This window comes from Branchiostoma belcheri, unplaced genomic scaffold (genome assembly GCF_001625305.1).
Source record: "Branchiostoma belcheri isolate BF01 breed outbred unplaced genomic scaffold, Haploidv18h27 scaffold43, whole genome shotgun sequence".
NCBI lineage: Eukaryota > Metazoa > Chordata > Leptocardii > Amphioxiformes > Branchiostomatidae > Branchiostoma > Branchiostoma belcheri.
Window position 1 is genome coordinate 1,292,664 of NW_017804054.1, and position 22,140 is coordinate 1,314,803.

General features: G+C 45.2%; 1 protein-coding gene and 1 long non-coding RNA gene across 5 annotated transcripts in view; both read right to left on the reverse strand.

Moving 5' to 3' along the window:
- Positions 1-1,218: 1,218 nt before the first annotated feature.
- Positions 1,219-12,832, reverse strand: LOC109478338. Its single transcript, XR_002140723.1, has 2 exons — positions 12,596-12,832; positions 1,219-1,741 (listed from the first exon to the last, which is right to left on the reverse strand). It is a non-coding gene; the product is annotated as an uncharacterized LOC109478338 (long non-coding RNA).
- A 2,660-nt stretch (positions 12,833-15,492) lies between these two features.
- The window catches only part of LOC109478334 (pituitary homeobox x), a 37,728-nt gene continuing 31,080 nt past the window's right edge, over positions 15,493-22,140 (reverse strand). For 2 of the 4 annotated variants that reach the window (XM_019779835.1, XM_019779838.1), the window contains exons 2-3: positions 18,376-18,623; positions 15,500-16,823 (exon numbers count right to left, since the gene is read on the reverse strand). In XM_019779835.1, coding sequence (XP_019635394.1) covers positions 16,278-16,823; positions 18,376-18,623 — 794 coding nt within the window. In that variant the 3' untranslated portion in view covers positions 15,500-16,277. Of the gene's footprint in view, positions 16,824-18,375; positions 18,624-19,112; positions 19,291-19,667; positions 20,150-22,140 lie in introns of those variants that run through there. The other 2 variants (XM_019779837.1, XM_019779839.1) reach the window with 2 other exon arrangements.

The window sequence follows — 22,140 nt, forward strand, 5'->3', positions numbered from 1 at the left end:
CCATCCACCTAGTGCTCTAAGGATTTCAAGTGCCGCCATTTATTAAAACTAGGATTAGGGATTGAGTAGATTTATAAATAGGGCAGGAATCTACAGATATCGCGGCGGTTAGAGGTCGCCAGCTCAGCAGGCCCTACCCTGCTAATCACAGCTTAGACCGCAGAGGCCTTTCAATACAGGCGAATCCTCACATCAAATCAGTTGTCTATCACCGTTTGCATCAGCGTTCAAGGTGCTCTTGCTTTTCAGCGCCAAAAGGCTGAATTTTGATAAGAGACATGTGAGAATTCGTTGCGATTTACCCGCTATTTAGACAGAGGAAGCAATTTGTAAGCGTCCCACTAGGCTTCCTTATCTAGGTGGTAAAACTTTAGCGGCTGTCTGAGCGTTATCAGTCTTTTCTAGAATGACGGCGTGACTCAGGGCTTGATACAACTTCTATGGCGGATCCTAAGTTCTCCGGAACGTTGGTCAATTTTTCACCTTTGCAGAGATTTCGTTAGAAAATATTTCAAGTTAAGCCTTGCGGTTGTGTTACATGGTACGGACGGCTTCGCATTGTGTGTTTTGTGACATAAAATGTATCCGGATGTTTCACAGAACAGAGCTAGATACATCTTTATGAGTCTTGAGCTTAAGAAACGGTTGTAAACTTAAAGTAAGGTTTGTTGAAAACCAGATGTCTTGGACATAAAAGACTTTGGAGACATTCTTGTAGAAAACACGAACAGGGCTCTTGCAAAATCTCTGAGGCAGCAAATACAGCTTGCCACGTCAATACCACATGTATTTACTATGATCCCACACAAGCCAGTGTATCAGTCATATAGATTCCAAACTTTCCTTTTCCCAAGGAATAGTTTTTGTTGCTAATTTCTCGATGTAGTTCTGATACGGCGTTTTACCGTGCATGTGGCTTGTGAGGTTTCATGTAAACGTAAGTGCACATTACGGCCATCATTCACCCTGTCCAGATCACGACTTTCAGCTCATTTGTCATGCCCGGACTCTCTCACGATCCTCCGCTATCTGGGTCACGGAAGACCCACTGACATTTGTGTCCGCCCACTGGGCTTTTCCCGCTGATCTCTCCTACCGTACCTTCCGTAAAACTCGGGCGGGCTAAAGCCCCGGCTAAAGCCGCCGCCACACCACTTGTTGCTTCCCTCTCCTTTTATCGTACTAGTAAACGACATCGTAATCACAGGCTCATTCAAATGAAGTTTAGAGGATTTATTTCAACAGATAAATGTTGACCACAGTTTTTGACAAACGTGGAAGTCGATTCTAGAAGCAAGGTATCTAAAAATACAACTTGCGGCGTGTTGAAAAAAGGCTAGTGGGCATGCCGTAGGTACAGAAATTTTACAGATCTACCACATAAAAGAAATAGTTCATCAAAATCAACGGTTACAAATACTAGTCCTAAACAGAAAATAGATCTGTTTTGTAAAACGACCTGAGAGTAGAGCGTCGCGTGTCCCGATTGAAGGTATAAAACATTTTTATGATGTTGTACTTTTCGCGGCAACTATAACACAATTAAGTTTACAATGTGGACTTACTCGTATAACCTTCTGCGTGATCAAGGCGTTTTAACAAGTAGGACGGAGTCAGCCTTTCTGGGATGGCCGCCAAGTAGTAGATTGTTTAGGAACTGGATCTCTGGCCACACTTGGCAAGTAGTCAGCGCCGAGGCAGATCCTAACATCTTTATTTCCTTATTAGCGTTTTCTTCATTCTGAAAAACACGGAAGAACAAAAAATCCATCAGACCATGCTTGAAAACTGCCATAAAACACAATAAAATCCAGCTACACATCGAAATTCAAATGCACGGCTAGTACAAAAAAACTACTAGCGATTCGTACTTAATAAACACACTTCTGGTCTCCGTCATTTTTTGGCGTGATTCTTATTTGAAAACCTGCCGAGGTGAAAATAATCAACTGTATATCAGGGTAGATGGGGAATGTGGCGTTATTGGAGAATAATCTTCCATCCAGGAAGTTCCCAAGGGGGCAGCGCGTTACTGTGGGGAGATGACGCTTACTTGACAAGAAAAATATGATTCTTAATCCTGTGTGCTTTTTATCAAATAGAGATACACAATAACGGTGTTAATTCTCTCATAAAACTCTCCAGTTGATGATCTGAATAGGGAAAAAATAGCGGTAAATAGAGCTCTGTGACGAATCGGATCGACAAGACCCGCTTGTAAAAAGATCACATACTACAAGTTAACGGGCGCGCGCAACAATGGGGAATCTATTGCAAGGACTTCATTTACTGGAAATAAATCAGTCACGAACAGAGGGTAATTGGTACTGTGTACACACACTCAGGCATCTCTTCTGATATTGATAATACCAATTATACTGTTGTGCTGTGTGCTTCGCACCACTGGATTTGTTCGTGGAGAGTTTGCCTGCCAACTGTAGAATTTTATCATAACATGACTGCGACAAGTGGCAACCGACACGGGACCAACGCCGCGAGGTTCGCGGGTCGGTAGTGAACTCTGCCCCGCCTGTGGTCTACAGATCGTTCTTTTCTTCCCACATTTCAGACGAGGGTTAAGTTTCTCGGGACTTTAACCTGTTGTGTGTGGCGGCGTGTGCCCGTGTATCCGTGTTGTGTCGGGGCTGACCGGGCAGCCAGGGTCGGAAGTCTGACACCCGTCCATCCATCAAACCGGGAACGTGTAGCGCCGTGACAGCGGATAGCTCCGTTGTCCTCCCAACCCCGCACAACGGCTCCCTATCTGGCTATGCGGATTTGTAATCAGTGTCGTCCGACGCAGAACAAACGCAAGGTACATAACAGCACGGCTATGTCACAAAGCGAGAGCTAAGCCAATGGCCCTCAACATACACCTATTGCTTCTTGTTGTCGCATCTTTCCCCTCACGAGGGTCATTTGAGAAAACACCGGGCGAGAACAGAGATAAGGTCCAAATCGAAATGCCCGGCAGAGGTATTTGCCTCCTTGGTAATCTAAACTGTAGTCGTAAAGTCCTGGTGTGCTAAAGGCAAATTTGGAGAGCTAAACACGTAGCAGTTTCGGCTAGAGACGCACGTTACTTGAGGGCGAACAACGCCTCCGGACTGTCTCAACTTTCAGAAACAATTTCCAACCGAATCGATCAAAGAAATGGAGGGGAGTCCGAACTCTCCCGGAAGTAATCGCATCAAACCCCGCACCTTGGAGAATTCCCACACAGAAGCGTTGGCACTAGATTTACACCAATTATGATCCAATAATCAACTTAGAACTGACAGCAGTGCTGGGCGAGAAGTTTCGTCTCCTCCTCGTTACGTATGACGGAAGACTGTCTCACGGATGGCGGGGCTCTGTTGTCGGGCTCCGGCCTTTTACAGGCACTAGAAGTCTCACCGGGGGTCACCCGTAATAAGACAAGAACGCTACATTTCTCAGTGGGGACGAAATCCCCATAAGAAATCAGCTAACCAGCCGTTTTGGTACGGTACAAGAAAATGTGCGACCCTGGACAACGGTGTGCCGTGTACATTTCAGAGGGAAATAGGCATGAAATAAACATCCAACTTGCCTTAAAAAATCCATTCTTTCTATGTACATTTCAGGTATAGCGCAATGCGTTATAAAAATTGAACAACTTAGTTCCCAAAGCGATTTTTTCGTTGTAAAATGTACGTAACCGTTATGCAATAACATATCTATCTATCAGTTTGTTTATGTAACGGCTTGGTTATTTACCTTTTCTTGTTGCATGAAAATAAGCGGAAATAGGGTTTAACTATTTCTCACCTAGCTAGAAGCTCTAACGTGTTTTCAATGACTGGTAGGTAGGTGTTAGTTGTGCGTGTGTGGCTGAGGCCCGGTGACTGTTGTGTGTAGAGAAGGTTATCGCTCAGTGGCAGGGATGGTTACCGTCGTTTACAAGTCACAAGGTGAACACTGACACATTGGCTCGATTTGTGAGACTCGGAGAACAGACAATTTTCTTAGAAAACTAGCAAACATTGCTGTATTTTGTTCAGCAACAAAGTGCGCTGAAGTGATGTACCTGTACTGTAAATTATTGTAAGTGTCAAAATATATTTACATTTTGAAAAATCAAAAAGGAAGAACAAAACATCTAACAAAAGCCGAAGAAACATATTTTAAGAAATGTTCAATGATATACATATTATTCGTTTGTTAAAATAAGTCTAAATTGTAGAAAGTTAAAAACGTAACTTATTGCGTAAAATTATGCAAATCCGTAAACATGCATGCCATGGTAACCATTTGTACTTCCAGCAAAGCTGTGTTTACAATAGCAACAGGACCCAAGGAAAGGAAGAATTGAAATTTTTCTCAACCCATTGTTTCACGATATCTCGGTCCAACATTTCAGTCTCCAAGCTTTTGGTACCCCGTGCGTGTAGTTTGACCCGGCAAAATGTGTGAAAAGTAAATATATTCTTCTAATCTATTAACTGTTGGAATAATCTATTAAGACATTTGTCTACAGAAACTGCCGAAACAGGCATGTCACAATCACTCAAACATGGATAGATGAGTTTGTTTCCCAAACAGAAGGGATATAGTACAGTACAGCACGGTGCGTCCGTCTGTGTGCGCCGCGCCCGTACGGTTTCATTTTCCCGCCAAGCTGCCCCGTAAACTTGGGGATTGTTGTATCGATCAACTTTTAATGTACGATGTGAGGGGATAAACTCAACACACGGGTGACTTAATTCCCCGCTCTATGGACGGGATAACTTGTGTGGCGATTACGCTGAAAGCTTTACACTAGAGAGTACAAAAATGAACAGCATAAAAAGAATTGTACGGTAAATAACGTACTGGACGTAGTGTTAGAGTTTTACTTGAGTCTCACAGCTTTACCGTATCATCCGCACACTTTCAACAATAATCTTGTTATCCCGCCGGAGTAGAACTAGCCGACAGTGATACTCGGACTCATGATAACCTCATTATACATGCAGGTCACGTAGCCACACTAACTACCCACTGTGCCTCATCAAGGTTCAAAACCCCCGCTCCATATCACAACGGTCAAGGTTAGATCAAGAAAACTTCCTTAAACGACATTAACGGAACAAAAGATAAACTAATAGCTGCCAATAATAGGTATTGCGAAATGGATTCAATAAATCTATTTTCTATAGCTTATACCTGTTGAAGGCTATAAGTTTCCATCAAATATGTATATATTGTTTTTGAAAAGTTATCGGTAACTTTCGTTGCTTTTAAAGATATACTGTTAGCCAATTTAAACGGCAAAGTCGGCACGCATCAAAGAAACAGTATATAGTGAGCCCTCCTTTTAGCGCCAACACTCGTGATGCGAATCTGCGGCTCCAAATTAGGAGCTACTGCCAAGAGTCTTCTCAGGTCAACTCAGCGTGAAGTAGAAATATTTTTTTCTATCCACGATCAAAAAAATAAACAGACGGCAAAAAGACATCGTAACGTCTTGATATCTTCTAAATCTCTTTTTCTGTTTTAAACTGTTGAATACATGCACTGATTCTTTTTCTCTTGGTGACATAGACAACCAAAAAAAAAAAGATTAAGACCTAGGCTACCTTACCTTCTGTTTTGAAGAGACAGATTCTTAAAATGATCACTACCTACATCTACACACAATCTATTATGTTTTGATTGACACCGGTAATACGTTTTTTTTCATATTGCAACATTCGTGTAGACTTCATTAGTAGCTGAGGGACACACGTACAATAATAGAAAGTCATGCCTTCCTATCCAATTTTCCTAGCACAAAGCTAGTCCCGGCTCTATCTGGGACTTGATATTAAGATCGATATGATATTTTGAATGTCCAGTGTCGGTATCGTGTAGTGGGAGGGTCAGCGGCCTTGTCGGCATTTTGATGAGGAAAAGTCACGACCGTTTACGGCTTAGCTAGGTCAGCTGCTGGCAGACGCCCTTCTGTCCCATACCCCTTCATTCAGAGAAATCGAAAAATCGTTTAAATCAATTCAGATGTGGGTCCGCCTCAGATACAAATAGAGTTAGGTGAGTGCGGCATACGTTCTGATACTAAATCCTACTTTCAAGTGTTGAGAAAAATCATAATCAAAACGTTTATAACAAGTAAACACTGTTGTACGAATGGGCGAGATGGATGTGTGATAGAATTAACCTTAACGGGTACAGAGGAACACTTATGTGTTTGTGATCTAAACACGACGAACAAAACGCCTGGAAACCTAAGCTAGGCTACCCTGGGCGGCACACAATTGTCGGTGACAAGGCTAGAAGAGGATATGCTCTCAATACGTGCGAAGAGACTCTTTGCTACACAAAACACTCCTACTCTAAAAGCGTGCACTCACAAAGCGCCCGGGTAAATGATGTATTGTCTTATACCATGGTCTCTTATCGTCCAGATTTCGTCTGCTTACATTTCGGAACCAGAACCGAAAAGATCGGAGGTAAAAAAAGCCATTTAGTCGTTCCAAACGTCAACAGAACGCTTGCCATCTCTCCTCGCGTTAGCACATGTAAACAACGTTTCGCACATTTTCCGAGCAACGAAATTGCCTTTCTGCGAACGGATAAATGAATTATTACACAGAGCTGTATCGTGTGTTTGCCCGTTCTTGACTGTGTGATGCTCGGATATCGCTGTGTACTGTAGGTAAATTGTTAATGGTACAATTAAGTCCTTGTAGGGTTAGTGTGAGCCAACAGCAGGGTCATGTCAAGGGGAGGCCGCACACATTACACACATGTGCTCGAGAGGGGACGGTTGATGTACATTAGCTCGGCTATGACATGCAGGGCATGCTACAAACGCCACATCTAATTTGTAAGGTCGACATTCTGCTAACACCAGTGGGTTTCAGAGGAGGGAGAGAGAAAAAGGGAGGGCTGTTTTTGTACTAGAACGAATCAGAGTTGAAACGGACTATCGGAGGGTAGGTAGAACTATCCACTGGTGCACTCAACGGTAAAAATTGCCATTGTCCCTCAAGAGCCCGCCTAATGTGGTCAAGAGGTTCTAGTAACGACAAATGTTTGACTTCCTGAATGACAGAAGAAGGGACCTTCGCGGTACAAAAGGTTTTAGTGGTGTCAGTGGGGACAAAGGGACGGTGGAGAAGTGAACAAACGTTGACAATCTGCCTGCACAGGGAACACGCATGTCCATTACACTAATACACTCCCCTACTTACCGGCCGTGTGTGGGGTTCCACGGGGGCAAAAATCGCACCACTTAACTCCACACAGGTTTGTAGGTCAAGAGTCTTCCTAAGTGTCTGCAAACTTAAGACAAAAAAAGATCAATTCGAACCCAGAAGTTTTCCAACAGCTGTTCAGTGGCAGGAGAAAAACAGTGGCGCAAAAACGACACCTACATGCACAGCCGTACTCTCCAGAACACACACAGCCTGCCCGCTCAACTCAGATTTGCAACAAACAAATTAAGCGTTATACGGTAAATAATCAAGATCTTTAACGTGTGATAATTATGCTTAGATTCTTGGGTCTACTGTAGCAGAAAAATAATTTAGAGCGCATAATTGTACGACCGTAAACAAAGGTTAAACCTAGAGGTGGCTGTGGCGAGTAAACACGCTAAACCAGGGGGAAAATAGTCAACATTTCATGCTAGTTTTCAGAACAGTACAACAGGTATTCGATCGTGAACATAGACTCTATGCCTTCTAAGATACACGTTCTTTGACCCTATAAGCTAAAAGCGTGAAAATATTCTCAGCTGAGCTTTAATTTGTTTCAGGCGATTGAGTAAGGTTTTTTCATGTCGGTTGCGCCCGGCCGCCATTTTTGTTCCGACCCACAGAACGCGTGACATATCGGGAACTGACAGGGCGAAATGGGATGAAACACGCCGAAATATTACACCGTAAACGTTTCCTTATGACCTTTCCGTCTCCTAGACATCCCCGATTATTAAAATCTAGCCAAAAACATGCCAACAATAGCTAGTATGTGTACCTCTCTCGGCCTTATCGCGCCAGAAATGCCTGCTTCACACGAACGTAAACAAATACTGTAGGTTTAGCGTCACCTTGTTCAAAATCACTGTATTGGAATACGTTCGTGTAAAACACAGCGTCAGGGTCAAACTAGAAGCTTCCTGCGGTGATAATTGTGTCTTACTTGTCATTTGTGCTCGTCTGTTGTCGTTAGATATAGGAATTATTCAACTGGGTGGAAAAAGAGGGTACACATTACAGAGGTATCAAAGTGAACATTCCTACACGCTACATGGAACCAACGAAATCAGAGTCATTAGTTCGTTGGTGTGGAAAGACTGATATGAGAAAATTGAGGTACCCCTAGTATCATGGTATGATAGGCCGTTTATGATGTGTAAGCCATAATTTCATTGACATTTTAAGGACGAAAAAATGCAGGCTAAAATGCACCATAACAAATGTGTGTAGGATCTGTATCTGAGTAATGAGAACACATGCATACCCAAAACTACCGCCACCAACCACAAGAAACTTAGCGAATAAAACACAACAAGGTCTCAAACGAAATACAAGTTCACTTCACTTGATACTTTCTGTCTTTCGGCTGAAAATATTCCCCCTAAATGCTACAGAACTTGTCTGAAATACAAGATAGTTCGGAGGTCAGAGTGGCGAAAAACTAGACTGGTAAACCAAAAAGGGCAGAAACGACGGCACTTCTAAAGCATTCATTGTGAGGGCATACAGGAAGCTATACTAAACCACATGAGAAGCTGAAGAGAAGTGTATGTATGACTAGTCAGGGGAGACTTCGGTATCTTATCTCAGACAGGAAAGGGTAAAATGAGGCAATACACATCTGGTCGTACCGCCGTCCACGCCAATACACACCCAATACACATGCGGGTTTTGAATAACAATCCACTCAAATCAGCCAAATGAACTACCCCGCTTCTTTGTAAAACCCGCGCTAAAATCAACCTTATTTTACAAAAAAACGTGTCGTCTGAAAAACAGCCAGTACAAAGAGTTAGATTTGTTGTGAAAACTGTACAAGGAAAGGGCACAAAGTTAGGCAAATAGAAGCGGCCACGGCACTGGCGGGGTTTGCGCGGTATTCGCCGGCCAATACACACCGACATACGGCATGGTCTGGCCGCTAATTTTCACAATAATCAGATAAAAATTCCCCACATCCTACAGCTACTTTGTCAACAAACTTATAAATAACGGGGTTAGGTCTTGGGTCGGTTTTTGTGCGTTCTGATTCAGGAGAAGTGGAGTTACTTTTAGTGAAATGCGAATATTCGAGTACAGGTTTTAGTTCGTCCTATTTCTATGACTGCGGCTGAAAATAGGGATACGCGATATTTAGTCAACATTTCCTGACAATGGAGGAGTTTTTCACACCCAAACGTCACAGCACGGTCGTGATAATAGATTCACAGGGTTCTGAAAGTCAAAACGTGGGTCAAGCGGTCAGGGATGTTTGGAATTCGTGTCATTTCAGCGCCAGCTGACCTCGACTTTCGCAACAGCCGTATTGTGTTCGACTAGTTCTAGTGGACTAAAAAACTGCAATTTGTGCTTAAAATTGCGAACAAAACTTTACAAAATCTTACTCAAAATTAAGTTCACAATACCCTGAATATATATATTGATGATAAGTCAAGTTGGTAGTTTGTTAGAAGAAGAGTTTTAGGATTTTGAGTGATTTTTGAAAATTTTAAAATCTGTTCACGGAGGAAACCTCATATTTGCACACGATCAAAACTACAAAAGTCTCTAGTACTATTTTTACTCATATAGGCTATCTAAAGGGCTAATTTCTGTAAATATGGGTTAAGTGGAATATAGACAATGTAAAATGCTCGCATTGGGGAAGAAATAGGTAGGGAATATTTCAATAAATGTTGATTTGACACCTACTAACCTTATTTCTTGATTTCCAAAATGGCGGCCGTTGTTTTCTCCTACAAACGGTATATCCTCACATATTCCCCAAACCCTCTCCTACAAAAATTGACGGTTATTCTACGGTTTCTGTCCCGTCTTTCCCACCACTGGACACACGGAACGGCCGAAAAGTGGTCAGGAAGACACAGGACATGTTCCCAGAATGGCCAGGCTTTGACTGGATTAACAGAAATGAATTCAACAACTCGATGTCGAACCCTATAAATCTTACTTACTTTTGTATACAGGTAGACTGGCTGCCGACCGACATATCCACACGCCACGGGGTCTGGGACATCTCGGCACTCAGAACAACATCCACACAAACACAGAAGTCATATCAAGAGGATTCGTGCGAAAACAATAAGAAGTTTTCACACTCAAAACTGTACTAGTCACAACAAGTCGGTACGGTGCCGCACAACTGTATGGCGGCGGCTGTTATAGTAAAACCCGTGTTTACTCAGCCCCGGTCTCTGCCGTAATAAAGCGAATTCAACGGTCGACGAATAATCATGATAATCGTTTGTCTACCATTCTGGGGGACATTATAACATGAATGGGGGGTAGACGGTACGGGATGTGTATTACGTTTTGCGGGCCGGCTGTCTGTGTTTGGACACCCGTCGCACACCCGTGGAAACGAGCCGGTTTTAGTCAGAACCCCGCCAGACGCATAAATACATATGATCAAGCGGCCTTACCTGTGGATGTGTATTCCCCCTGCTAGGAAAATTAGCTGGCTAACTGGTGCTGGAAACTGGGTGCAAATTGAGAGACAAAAACGGAAGAACAACAGGCGAACTGGGGGCCTCTCGCCGGATGAGTACCAAACTGGAGACAACCTTATCTACCAGACTCGCCATGGTGCGGGCACTTCACTTCAAAATCAAACACTTCAAACCAACAAACCTAGAAAAACTTTTTCTCATCTTTCGTCTCTCGTTTCAAGAAATAGAATAGTCTTACGTTTTCCCATGACCAATTGGTGGGCATCTGGTGTAGGATCTACGGTGGAAGTGTGGACAGAAAGGAAGACAGAAGGGTTCTGGTTAGTGTGTCCAGTCGGGCAGGGGTGTAGATATATAAAAATGGCCGTTATTGGCCGAGAACACCAACCTATTATACGTTCAATTGCTTGTACTTTGTCTGTTACGTCTCAACAACATTGTAGTGACTTGAAAACCTTCTGTCCTGGCCTAGACATGTTTTCTGTAGGTGCATGACTAATGTAGACTCAGTTTGTGATGGGAAACTCGATGAGAAAATTGTTTTATGCTCGCCCGTTGAAGCCATACAACAAATATAACATGACAACAACATGGTACTAAAGAACATTACCTTTTTCAAATGAACTGCCGTCCGTGGGCCTGGAAAAAAGTCTGTAAGTCGCAGGCCAGACTAGGGCTTGTCTTAGGATGTACAGCTAAGCCCAATTTACTCCTTAAATCGTTCCCACAGAAGAAGTTAAGGACGATAATAAAATGCCGGTCTCTGGAACTATCCCGTGCTGAGCGTTCACAATAAATCACCCTGAGTTCTGTAAGCTCACCAATTCTCTTCCCTACATCCCCGCTTTAAACCGCCAGTTCCCGGAGAATTTGTGGCAAATCTTCGCCTACAAACTTGTCTTAACTCCTAACCATTTCAATAGGCATGGGGATAGAACAGGCCAGGGTGGGGGGCAAACGGACTTACCCACAAAACGGCCCAGACGCAAGTCTTAAATCTACCTATGATCCTGTAAATACTACAAGCGCCCACTGTAGTTTGTAACCGCCAACCTTCCTGAATTCTGATAAATCCATCTATTTAATTTTCGATTTCTAGAGAGAAAGTGTGTGTGTGTGACCAAACCGTCGCATGATTTTGATCACATTTACAGTAACATACATGAACAGTTTGTACCCACCAATACACATCTTTACTCCGCACATACATAAACTGCAAAGGGTTTTAGCCAATCGTTTATTTGTACCAGAAAACTCAGTTATAGACATAGGCTAGCATTAAAAGACTACATGTTTTATTTAACGCTTGTATTAGATAGGGATTGTTGACTGGAATGGTGGGGTTTAGACCCGGATTTAAACCGTTTTTGAAGGGATTTCGGAACCCATTATCGTGAAAAGTGAACACATGAAATATTGACACCTTCTTTTTAACACATACAATTATCACCAGAAATAGGGAGGGAAATTCTGTTCTCCTTTCCAAAAAAAATGATAATAATGTGTTTTGGAAACTAAACCGTATTTCGGACAAAAAAATCTAGATCTTAAAAGATAGAAATAGGAAAATTCGGGACATGATGTTGTGACGTAATAATGATAATCAGCAGTTGTGTATAGGACAATAATAATGATCGGGTGAGTCTGAACATACCATCGTGCCCGCTCAAAACATGAAACATTCGGCACAGAAATGGCGGCTACCCTACCCCAGGAATCAGACATTTGTACCACATAATCAGGAGCAAATCGTGCTTAATGGTCTCCATGATAGTGCGAGACATTTAGAGATGGGAGGGCTAATAGAAACCAATTTGGCGGAATTAAAGCCGTAAGAATCTGTTCCCCCCTCGCCTCTAGTTCAAAAGGCGGGAAAATCCCGCCGTCTTTGCAGATTTGAGAGAGTTAAAAGGTTTGATTTGTATGATGGCGGTGTTGGGTACGTACCTGGTGGTGTAGACGGTTGTTTTGGGCGTTTGTTGGCCTCCCCGGTCCCCTTCTGTTGGCGGCTAGCTCAGGGCTGTGTACAAAGCATACGCTCCAGGACGGGTCACGGAAACAAAATGGCGCCGTCCTCAATGATATGCTATCTAATGGTATAATCTTATTGTCGTCTTTAATTAGCCAGAAAGAATCGAACTTGGCCGACCGGACGACGACACAACTGTGGGCGTTGCCCACCTCGACTAATTTTCTCCGCTACGTAAAATATGATTTTACTTCCGCTTTTCTGATTTTGGTATTGAATAATTTATCAAAACAATTTACCAACTTGTAAAAAAAATCAGCTTCTGTTGATTCGACATCTGCCAAGGGCTTAGGGAGGATGCGATGTTTATTCAGTTTCGTATACAGGGTATTTACGTACCAAAACAATAACTGGGAAGAATTAATCCCCAGAACCCTTGTAATAGTAAACTTATTTTTTCTCTCCCATTTTTGTGTGTGACGTGATATTTAGCGATTGTTTTGCCCCTCGCTTCTTGATTTGCATATGAGATAAGCTCTGTGTAGACACGAGAGGGGTACCACACAATATCATTTACCCACGGCCCAACCAATTGTCTGCCTGATAAAGTAGCTGGCTGTGGATGTGTATTGGGGGATTTGAGACGGGCTCCCGCCAGACAGGGGTGGTTCTCAAGGGGTAAACACGGCTCCCTCCCTTTCTAAAGTGGAGAGGTTACCGAGGAAAACAAACTTTCTGACCCCGACAATATGGCGGCCCTCCGGTCAGAGAAAAAAAAAGTCGTCTGATTTTCCTCAGAAATGTCTGACTTTGTTTACCGAATTGCTAAAACCGTTCAATTTGTACGTAAGGGTAAGAAATTCAAGAGAACGGCCCCGGATATGAAATTTTCACGCAGACGTGTAACAGGTTACCCTGAAGGTCAAAAGAGGGGTGGTCGGAAACCCAAGTCGACTTGGTGGGTTGGTACTTAGAGCGGGGGTCACCGACGTTATGCCCTTTCGGAAAAGTTTACAAAATGTCAGGTGGCAGGGAATTTTCTATAAAAAAAGGTGAATGACGGCTTCTAGTCCATCTCTCATTTCACTAATTGTTGTGTTATTCTTTCACACGTCCAGTATCTGGATATGTGTATTGAGGATTAACTGTAAATAGTCTTCAATAGTCCCCGTGTCGTAAATCATGTTGTTCTGTAGACAGGCCCCACGCGCACGAGTGGGGAAATTGGCGCCCTTCAGACGCAACATTTCCACCTCAACGGTACTTCCAAGTGGCGGGGATTGCACGGTGGTGGCGGCAGGCCCGTGTCCTTGCCCATGGCCCCACACGCGCGCTGTTTCTCCAGGCGAGGCGACCCTTGCCGCCGGTGTTGAATAGAAGAAGGGGGCGATCTTTTCAATCACTGCAGGCCGAGAGGTCAGCCCCCCGACACGACTTGTAAACCTTGTTGCCGATGTCTGAACACAGAGATAAAAATCCGACGAGGCTCTTTACACAACAATCCGGACGGAATTCGGAGCCACTGCGGCCGCCCTACTATTTAGATAACGTTCGAGTCGGCAAACAATACCGAGTAATTATTGTAGCGTAGTTTCAGCCACAGAATAGACGAGGCTATCCAATCCGAGTTTGCGGCAAGACGTTCTATGTACGTTTTTGTTTGCCCTCAAAACCCAAGTATATCCACAAACAGTTGTCGTTTCCGATATTTCTTTCCTCCTCCCGGATCTAACAGGTGCCTAGTCGGCACGACTCGGGATCAGCACAGGCTTGGTTTTTCGCCACGGATTGTTGAAAATTGGCAAGTCACCCATCCCCAAAGTTACTGTTCCTCGCATGCTTGTGTGTGAGCCTGTGTTGTTCCGGGCTTAACCCTACGGTCATTTGTCATGATAGTATGACGAGAAAACAACAAGAGATCACTTCGAAACTGGTTGTAAGGATTAGTGTATAATTATGGAGGCAGGGGTTCGCCTCTTCTAACGAAACAATCAGTTGGCAGTGAATGGAGTGGCGAACAACGGAGTACAAGTACGGGGCTAGGAGGGGAAGGGTCGGATAGCAGTACCTGGGGAGGGGAGGGAAATCTTTCGGCCATCTTGACTTGGGGAGAACCGTTCATCTAAACGTCTAAGATTTCTCTAACAAACCTAAACTTTTCTCACCTAAACTCGGTCCCTGCCTACTTACCCAAACTCATGTGGTGTATGTGTGGGTACAGTCAAAAGTCTGCCTAATCCGTCAAAAAATTAACGACTTTTTAAAGACCACTTTAGACATGTACCTACTTCATGCATGCACCGCCCTGTCACTGTAGTATGTGTACTGTAGAGTGTGAGTACTGTCAGTGACTTTGGCACACTGTTGGGGGCGTCATTTTCAATTCTGATCGCTTCTACTCTTCACATGGGGGGGGGGGTCTGCCAATGTTGTTTGTGACCTGGTTGGCTTGTTACGGTTGATGCTATCATACATACATACACACACACATACATGCATACATACATACATATATTCGTACATACATACAGCAGGGGGGCTACTGGGTGCCTACCGTGTCCGTCTCGGACCAAGAGAGGGGACAAATCTCGCATATTTGTCTGACTAGCTGGCGTTTTGCTCTGTTGGCATATGCGGAGATGTAACATACTCCATACATACATACATACCCTACAGCTCCGACAGAGGATTAGCCCAGTTGGCGGACAGATGAAATTTTCCTAGAAATTATGACAACTCCTACCGTCTGACAGATGTTAATAGCTAACCTGTATGGGAAAGGTTATTACGTTGGACATAATACTAACTCATGGGGCACACTCTCTCTCACACACAAGCACTAAGGAAACAGAGCATAACAACTGGACAAGTAAGATAGATTTTAAACCCTCTTTTAATGTACAGAGATTCTCTTCGTCCATTGAGTGAGGATGTCTCTCTGCGAAACAAATACGGAACATCTATACACAAGGAGTTTTACTTTCTGTAGGCACAATAGAAGATATACAAGCGACGATTGGATGCACTCTGGAATCAATAAGCATAGAACGACAAGGAAAGAAAAATAACAACAACATCTACAGAACATACAGCTTTTCTCAACTACGCAGCGAAAGCGTGGATTGTTGTGCTTTAAATATCGACAGCTGACACCACATAAATAGAATGATCTCTTACAATACGTGTGATAAAATATATAAAATCTAAGAACAACCTACATCTGTTATGTGTTATACTCTATTTTCGATATAAAACATCGATAAAATGTTGAATACTGGAATCGACGAACTCTGAACAGCTGAATACACTTTAGGAATTCTTTTTTTTTCCGTGAAGGAAAAAAAACAAGAACAGTTTCTTAAAACCTTTAAGTGCGTGAAACAAGGAGTGTATCTACTGAACTATTAATTTCTTCTAACATAAAGATAATTTGTCTTTAATTCATTTCTTTAGCAAACAAATCCCATACGCCAACGTTTAAATAAAGAGTCCATTCTCTTTGATTTTTCTCTGATATTTACATGATTTCTCCACGAAAAATCGGGTCGATTCAGCGGTATAGTCTCAGAGTTTGTAGATAGAGGAGAATGTGTGCAGAGTCTTTTCAGTCTGCGGGAAAATGTCCTACGAACGGTTGGTGTAGGGGGTCGGGAAGGACAGTCAGACAGGCCGGTCGACGGCGTACTGGCAGGCGGAGAGGGTTTGTTGACGGACGGGGCTTGGGTAGGAGAAGCTGGACGCGACCGACGTGGAGTGTTGCTTGGCCTTCAGTCGCAGGGCTGCGATACTGGAATTGCACTGCTCACGGTAGGCGTAAGGCTGCCCGGGGGAGGCGTACGGACACGGCGCCACAGTCGGGTTCTGCAGGCTGCTCAGGGAATTCAAGCCGTTGCCGACGTTCATGCTCGGCACCATGGTGGTGGCGGTGCCGATGGTGGTCGGCGGGGTGAAGCACATGGCCTGAGACGACAGCGGGTTGACGTTGGGCACGCCGCTGGAGTTGAGTCCCCACGGGAACGACTTGGCGGTGAGCGGGCTCGGCACCTTCGCCGCCCAATTGTTGTAAGCCGGCGAGTAGCCGGAGTACAGTCCGTCGTCGAACGGTTGCATCAACCCGTTGAAGTGAGGACCGAAGCCGTTCTTGAATTCCCCCAGCTGATTCCGCTCGCGCTTCCGCCACTTGGCTCGCCGGTTCTTGAACCAGACCTGACAACAATCAGAGAGACAGAAAAAAGCACGTAAGTCAACATAAACACCACGAAAAGCTCTCCAAACAATCCCACCATCTCGGTGGCAAGAGTACTCCAGCCCCAGGGCGCTGCCAGGACTTCTTCCAATTGTCATTCATCAAAATTTGTCTGAATTTGACACATTTGTTGACGGTAGCCTGTTCTCAAGACCAGGCGCAGAAAGGGATTTGGAGGGATCAGCTCCCGGCTACTGATACCGCCGTACGGTCCGACACAGACACAGACAACAAAACCACAGATATTCAGCCAAACCACCCGTAAGGCTTTGTTTTAACAGTTGACAAAAATTACTTTGATCTGTTTTTATGAAACAATCTTAATCACACAACCGAGCGCTTTCCCCCGTCGATCTCCTACATGCCACACCCCCGGCAAGTTCTCCGGACATGTACGCACGCTGAATACGTAATAAAGCTAACTACCATGTCAAAAGCAAACCACTCTACTTTTATCAGACGCCGTATATTACCCCCGTGATCAAGACTACAGTAAAATTTACGGGATAATCTCTGCTTTGAAGTGGGGAATTCCGATCGCCTAACCGGGGTTGTGCGGCCCGGCGCTACGGTACAGACGACGTGGGCTGTCCTCCGCCGGCCCTCCGCTCACACACACGATTGATGGGCTCTATTATTCCCGGGTTCATAACACAATTGTTCAGAAAATCTCATTAGCAATATGGCGAGATAAATACTTCTGAGGCCGGGGAGACAAACTCTGTATTACGACCACGAGCAATATTTATGACTCCGTGGGGTGACAAAAGGACAGGAGTACACCCTCGTCAAAACACAAAATCCACCCGAGTGAAAACCTCCGCCTTTATATTCGGGCTAAACTTTCCAGCCGCTAATGATTATGTGGCGTGGTTTACGAGCTGCTGCCTATTGAAGTTGTTACATCTCTATGGCGAGTAGAACTAAAGTAAAACAAATTCGACAAATGTTTGGCCTTAGCACATCGGCGGGGTGCCTGGGGTACAAACCGCGGGGTCCGGGACCTGAGACGGTAAACTAGCCCGGCGTGAGAGACCTGCACGCGCTGGCACTAACAGTTTCCTCAGTACATGCACAGGTAGTCCAGGACAACTTCGCCTCTCATTTTTTCCGACATAATTTGCAACTCAACCGTGAAGCGACTGTAAAAATTGTTTTAAATCCCCCGTCTAATGAAAACATTAAGCAACAATTGGGAAGAGGTCCGATCACTGATATTTATGAATGGAAGGCGAGTTAGGGCAATTGAATAATTCGTGCTGGGGTCAAAAATTAACAAGGCTAACCGAGTCAGGGCTCTCAATTTTCTGTGATTTCCCCAAATATGATATCAATCTTCCTGGCTCGTCTGCGGTCTATCGGCGATGTGAGGAAAATCTCTGACTACAGAGCTGGCTGGTTGATCTAGATTGACGAGTAGGGCCCCGAACAAGTGACGAGACAGCCACACGTCTTCAAGTAAGACAGCTAACTCTTGTCCTACTGTAAATTAGTACGAGAATGAAGACTCACCCTAACTCTGGCCTCTGTGAGGTTGGTCCAGGCGGCGATCTCTTCCCGGGTCGCCATGTCGGGGTAGCGATTCCGCGCGAAGGAGGCCTCGAGCTCCTGGAGCTGCTGAGACGTGAAGTGCGTCCTCTGCCGACGCTGCCGCCGTCGCTTCCGCATCTCGTCGTCGTCCTGCGTGACGTCCTGTGTGGACGGCGTGGAGCCGCTGCCGGAGTCCTTGCCGACCGGCGAGCCTGCCGACACCGTGGCCGCTGCAGGGGAGAGAGAGGGAGACGGCGGTGAGCAGGGCATGGCGAACAGAACAGAACTGAGCTAACATTCCGACACACGCTCCCCGTCGTACACCAGCCCAGGGTGCCACTTCACATGGCCGAGTCACATCTACTCCTTACGGCGGGACCTGACCCCACACATTTGCAACACAATGTCCGAGCAGGGCTCGCCCTGTGTTCTCTCTTCAACAACGTCAAACAAAGTCATAATTAGGGAGAAAAGATGGGTTTTGGGTTAGAATAGCGCGCGGGCATGGCAAGTGCACATCCGGAAACATAAATATGACATAACGAAAGTGGGAAGAATAAATATAAACAGGGACCACTGCAAACTTGTAGTTTGTTGAAAAAGGATCAAGAAGTCATTTTAGGCAAGATAATGCGGGAGACCGGTGGGCTTTCTGCCAATGGAAGTCGTGATTTGTTTGGTGGTGATACACAAAGCTAGCCTAACGGACAGGTACGAACATTTCCTACACCTCCCCGGCACTTCAGGCCCGAGCGCAGGGCCCTGTCGCACACCCGCGCCGACAAGCTGGTCCATTTTCGGAATACACATCCACGTAAAGCACGCTGGCGCAGCGCACAGTTACCGCAAAGGCATTGGACCTTTTTTCCTGTATCGCTCATCAAACTTGTGATCTGTACACTTCTTCATTAAAAACAAAACTGCAGACAAAGTATAACTGTTGGCACAACAAAAACAACTACCGTGAAAATTCCCATGATTGAAAGGATCGACACGGGTAATTTGGAGCGGGGTTAGGGGACTCTCTCGGTACCGGCACGGCGGATTTTTGCCTAACAACTACTACACACCCCCACAGCACGGGAGCGCAGGTTAGCTCGCCGGCACTCGGCGGCACCTTACTCGTGGTCGGGGCCACGCTCTACATGCTCGCGAGCAGACCGAGCAGACCCAACATCGCACAAGCCACACAAATTACAGAGCTCGGGCACCGTCGCACGGCGCGTGGAGTAGTAGTAGTAGTAGTAGTACAGTAGTGGGGAGTGGGTCTGTACCTCCGGAGCCGTGTGTGGAGTCCATGCTGCTATCTGTCCCGGCCAGGCTGGTGTGAGCTCCCGATACCGCCGTGCTGTCCAATGCGCTGCCCGTACTTGTGCCACTGTTGTTGATCGGTGGAATCCCGGCCATAGTCAGTTGGCTTCTCCGTGGGCTTACGCTCACAAGCTGCTCTAAGCTCAGCGAGTCGTTCAAGGTGTCCATTCATCAATTATTATGGATTAAGTTTTTAGCTCTGTTAACGATGGGAACGGTGCACTGTGCAGCGATTTCAGGAATGCCAGGTCCTCGTACGGCGTCCGACACGAGCTGCGGAGTGGCCGATCTGTCGACGAGCGATAAATCAAAAACGACGAAGCGACGGGAACGACATACTCGCACTGCACGATGTCCTCCTTAGATATGTTTGTAATCGGCTTATGGTCGCTTAGCCCGAGATCTATGCGCGGGATGTGCAAGTCCCCTGTCTATTTGAGCATGTATGGTGATGACGTCACGACACCAACCTTCCCATCCCAGGGTGCCCCGCGCGCGCCGCCATGAACCAATCACCGCGCGTCCCCAAATCTCTTCCTAATTTGATTTCCCTCTCTCCGACCGGAATGACTGGACGGACAGCGACGCAAAACTACTATTTTGACGCTCTAATTGCTCTGAGAACGCAAGTCGAACCCCCAACAAAATTGTCGACAGCGAGAGAACATAAACAAGACTGTTTACATCGGGTTCGGGAACACACCTGCGGTATGTTCAAAATGTCGTCTGCAGATTTGCGGAGTTAGTCAGAACTGGCGCGGGCCGGTCGGCGCACGGTCTGGTCACGCCACCATGGCGTCGGAACTGCACCGGCAGGCTGCGCCACTCCCGCACTGCCGCGCCGCCTAGGTTCACCCGCACACACCACACGCCAAACTTTTACCGTTGGTTTATTCTTTCTCGTCGTGCTGATTTTTTTAAACCGCGAAGTCTCAAGTACCGACACCTGTCAGTTTTTCTCTTTACTCGGCAGGTGCAACAAACAAGGAAAACACTTGTGCTCGGGAAAAACCCTCCCCTCCCCCCACACGTAATACACAACAACTCCACAGGACTTAAACCCTGTCTGAATAGACTACACACCTTCAAGTATGGCAGGGATAAACACTTTGTAAGAACACTGATTAACATTATATTAAAACGAAACGAGTGAGGAGGGGCGTACAATGAGTCCCCCGTGGTGAATATTATCTCCAGGCTTTATCATTTCCCCATCAATACACAAACTGGCCTGTCTGATGCGCCAAGGATTCTTCGCGCCGAAATCATTTCCATGTCTACGGTTTCTTATCTCATGGTTTCCGTCGGAAAATTGAAGATTTTTCTCATCTTTATAAAGAGGTTTGAGAGAAAAAGGACGCGTGGATATTTTGGGTTATGTTGTGAGAACTGTAATAACACCTGTGTGGATGGCCACTGGGCTTACTTAACTCAACAATACTGACCTAACCCTACTTAACAAACCATGATTTCCTTATCTGCCACGTTTCTACCGGACGGGATCCATAAGAGATGGCTGGCCCGGGGGCTCGTAATGTCAATCATTTTAGTCATAACAAAAGACAGCGGCTGGTGTGGGAAATCCTGGGGCCAGACGGACCTCGTAAGTCAGAAATAACTGTCTTATTACCTCTAACACGGTTCTTCCTATTACATCACCTACGCCAGACAAGGGCAAATTAGCGTGGAAACGCACGGAAAAAGTGGCGAGGAATCTACGGAATCAGGATGTACGGTTTTGACTTTGGAGAACTCGTACCGGGTACGGTCAATACATTAGCCTCATGTGCAGGCCTCCGTGGCGGGTGCAAACCTTGTCTGGGCGGCTGGTTGTAGGATTTGCCGGCAAAAGAACGCGTTAAAAATACACATTCTACAAAACGCAGTATCAGAACTCTCACCCGCCCGGAGGCCTGCACAGGAGGCTACGGTCAATACACATGGTAATACACATCTCCCTCCAATACACACCCAGGCCCTTACCGGCTCCAACGGGCGGGGCCGCAAACAACTCTAACAAAGGCTAAAGCAAATAGACCAGAGGAAAAAAGCTTCACACCCACTCAATAATACCGATAAAACCACTGTATTTGCCCAAGAATGAAATCGGCTGGAGAATCTTAAATACTAGTAATTGGGGGGCGATTTGATTGTGTTATGCTGATTTCCTCAAAGGATGAATTAAATGTTTTCAACACTCCCCACACACAAGTACTTTCTGTTAACTTGTTTGTTGTTGCTATTGTTTTATTTGTACGTCGCACAAATCGTCCTGTTAGTTTATATAAATCAGTTAGCTAGTTTAGAAATCAGTAACTTGTAAATGATTGTTAGAATTTAAAATAAGCAAGATGAGTCTCGGTATGTGGTCGGTTTGAGTCCACCATTATTATATAACAGCCCCTCATAAATGCGTATGGTTATTTTCTAGGATTC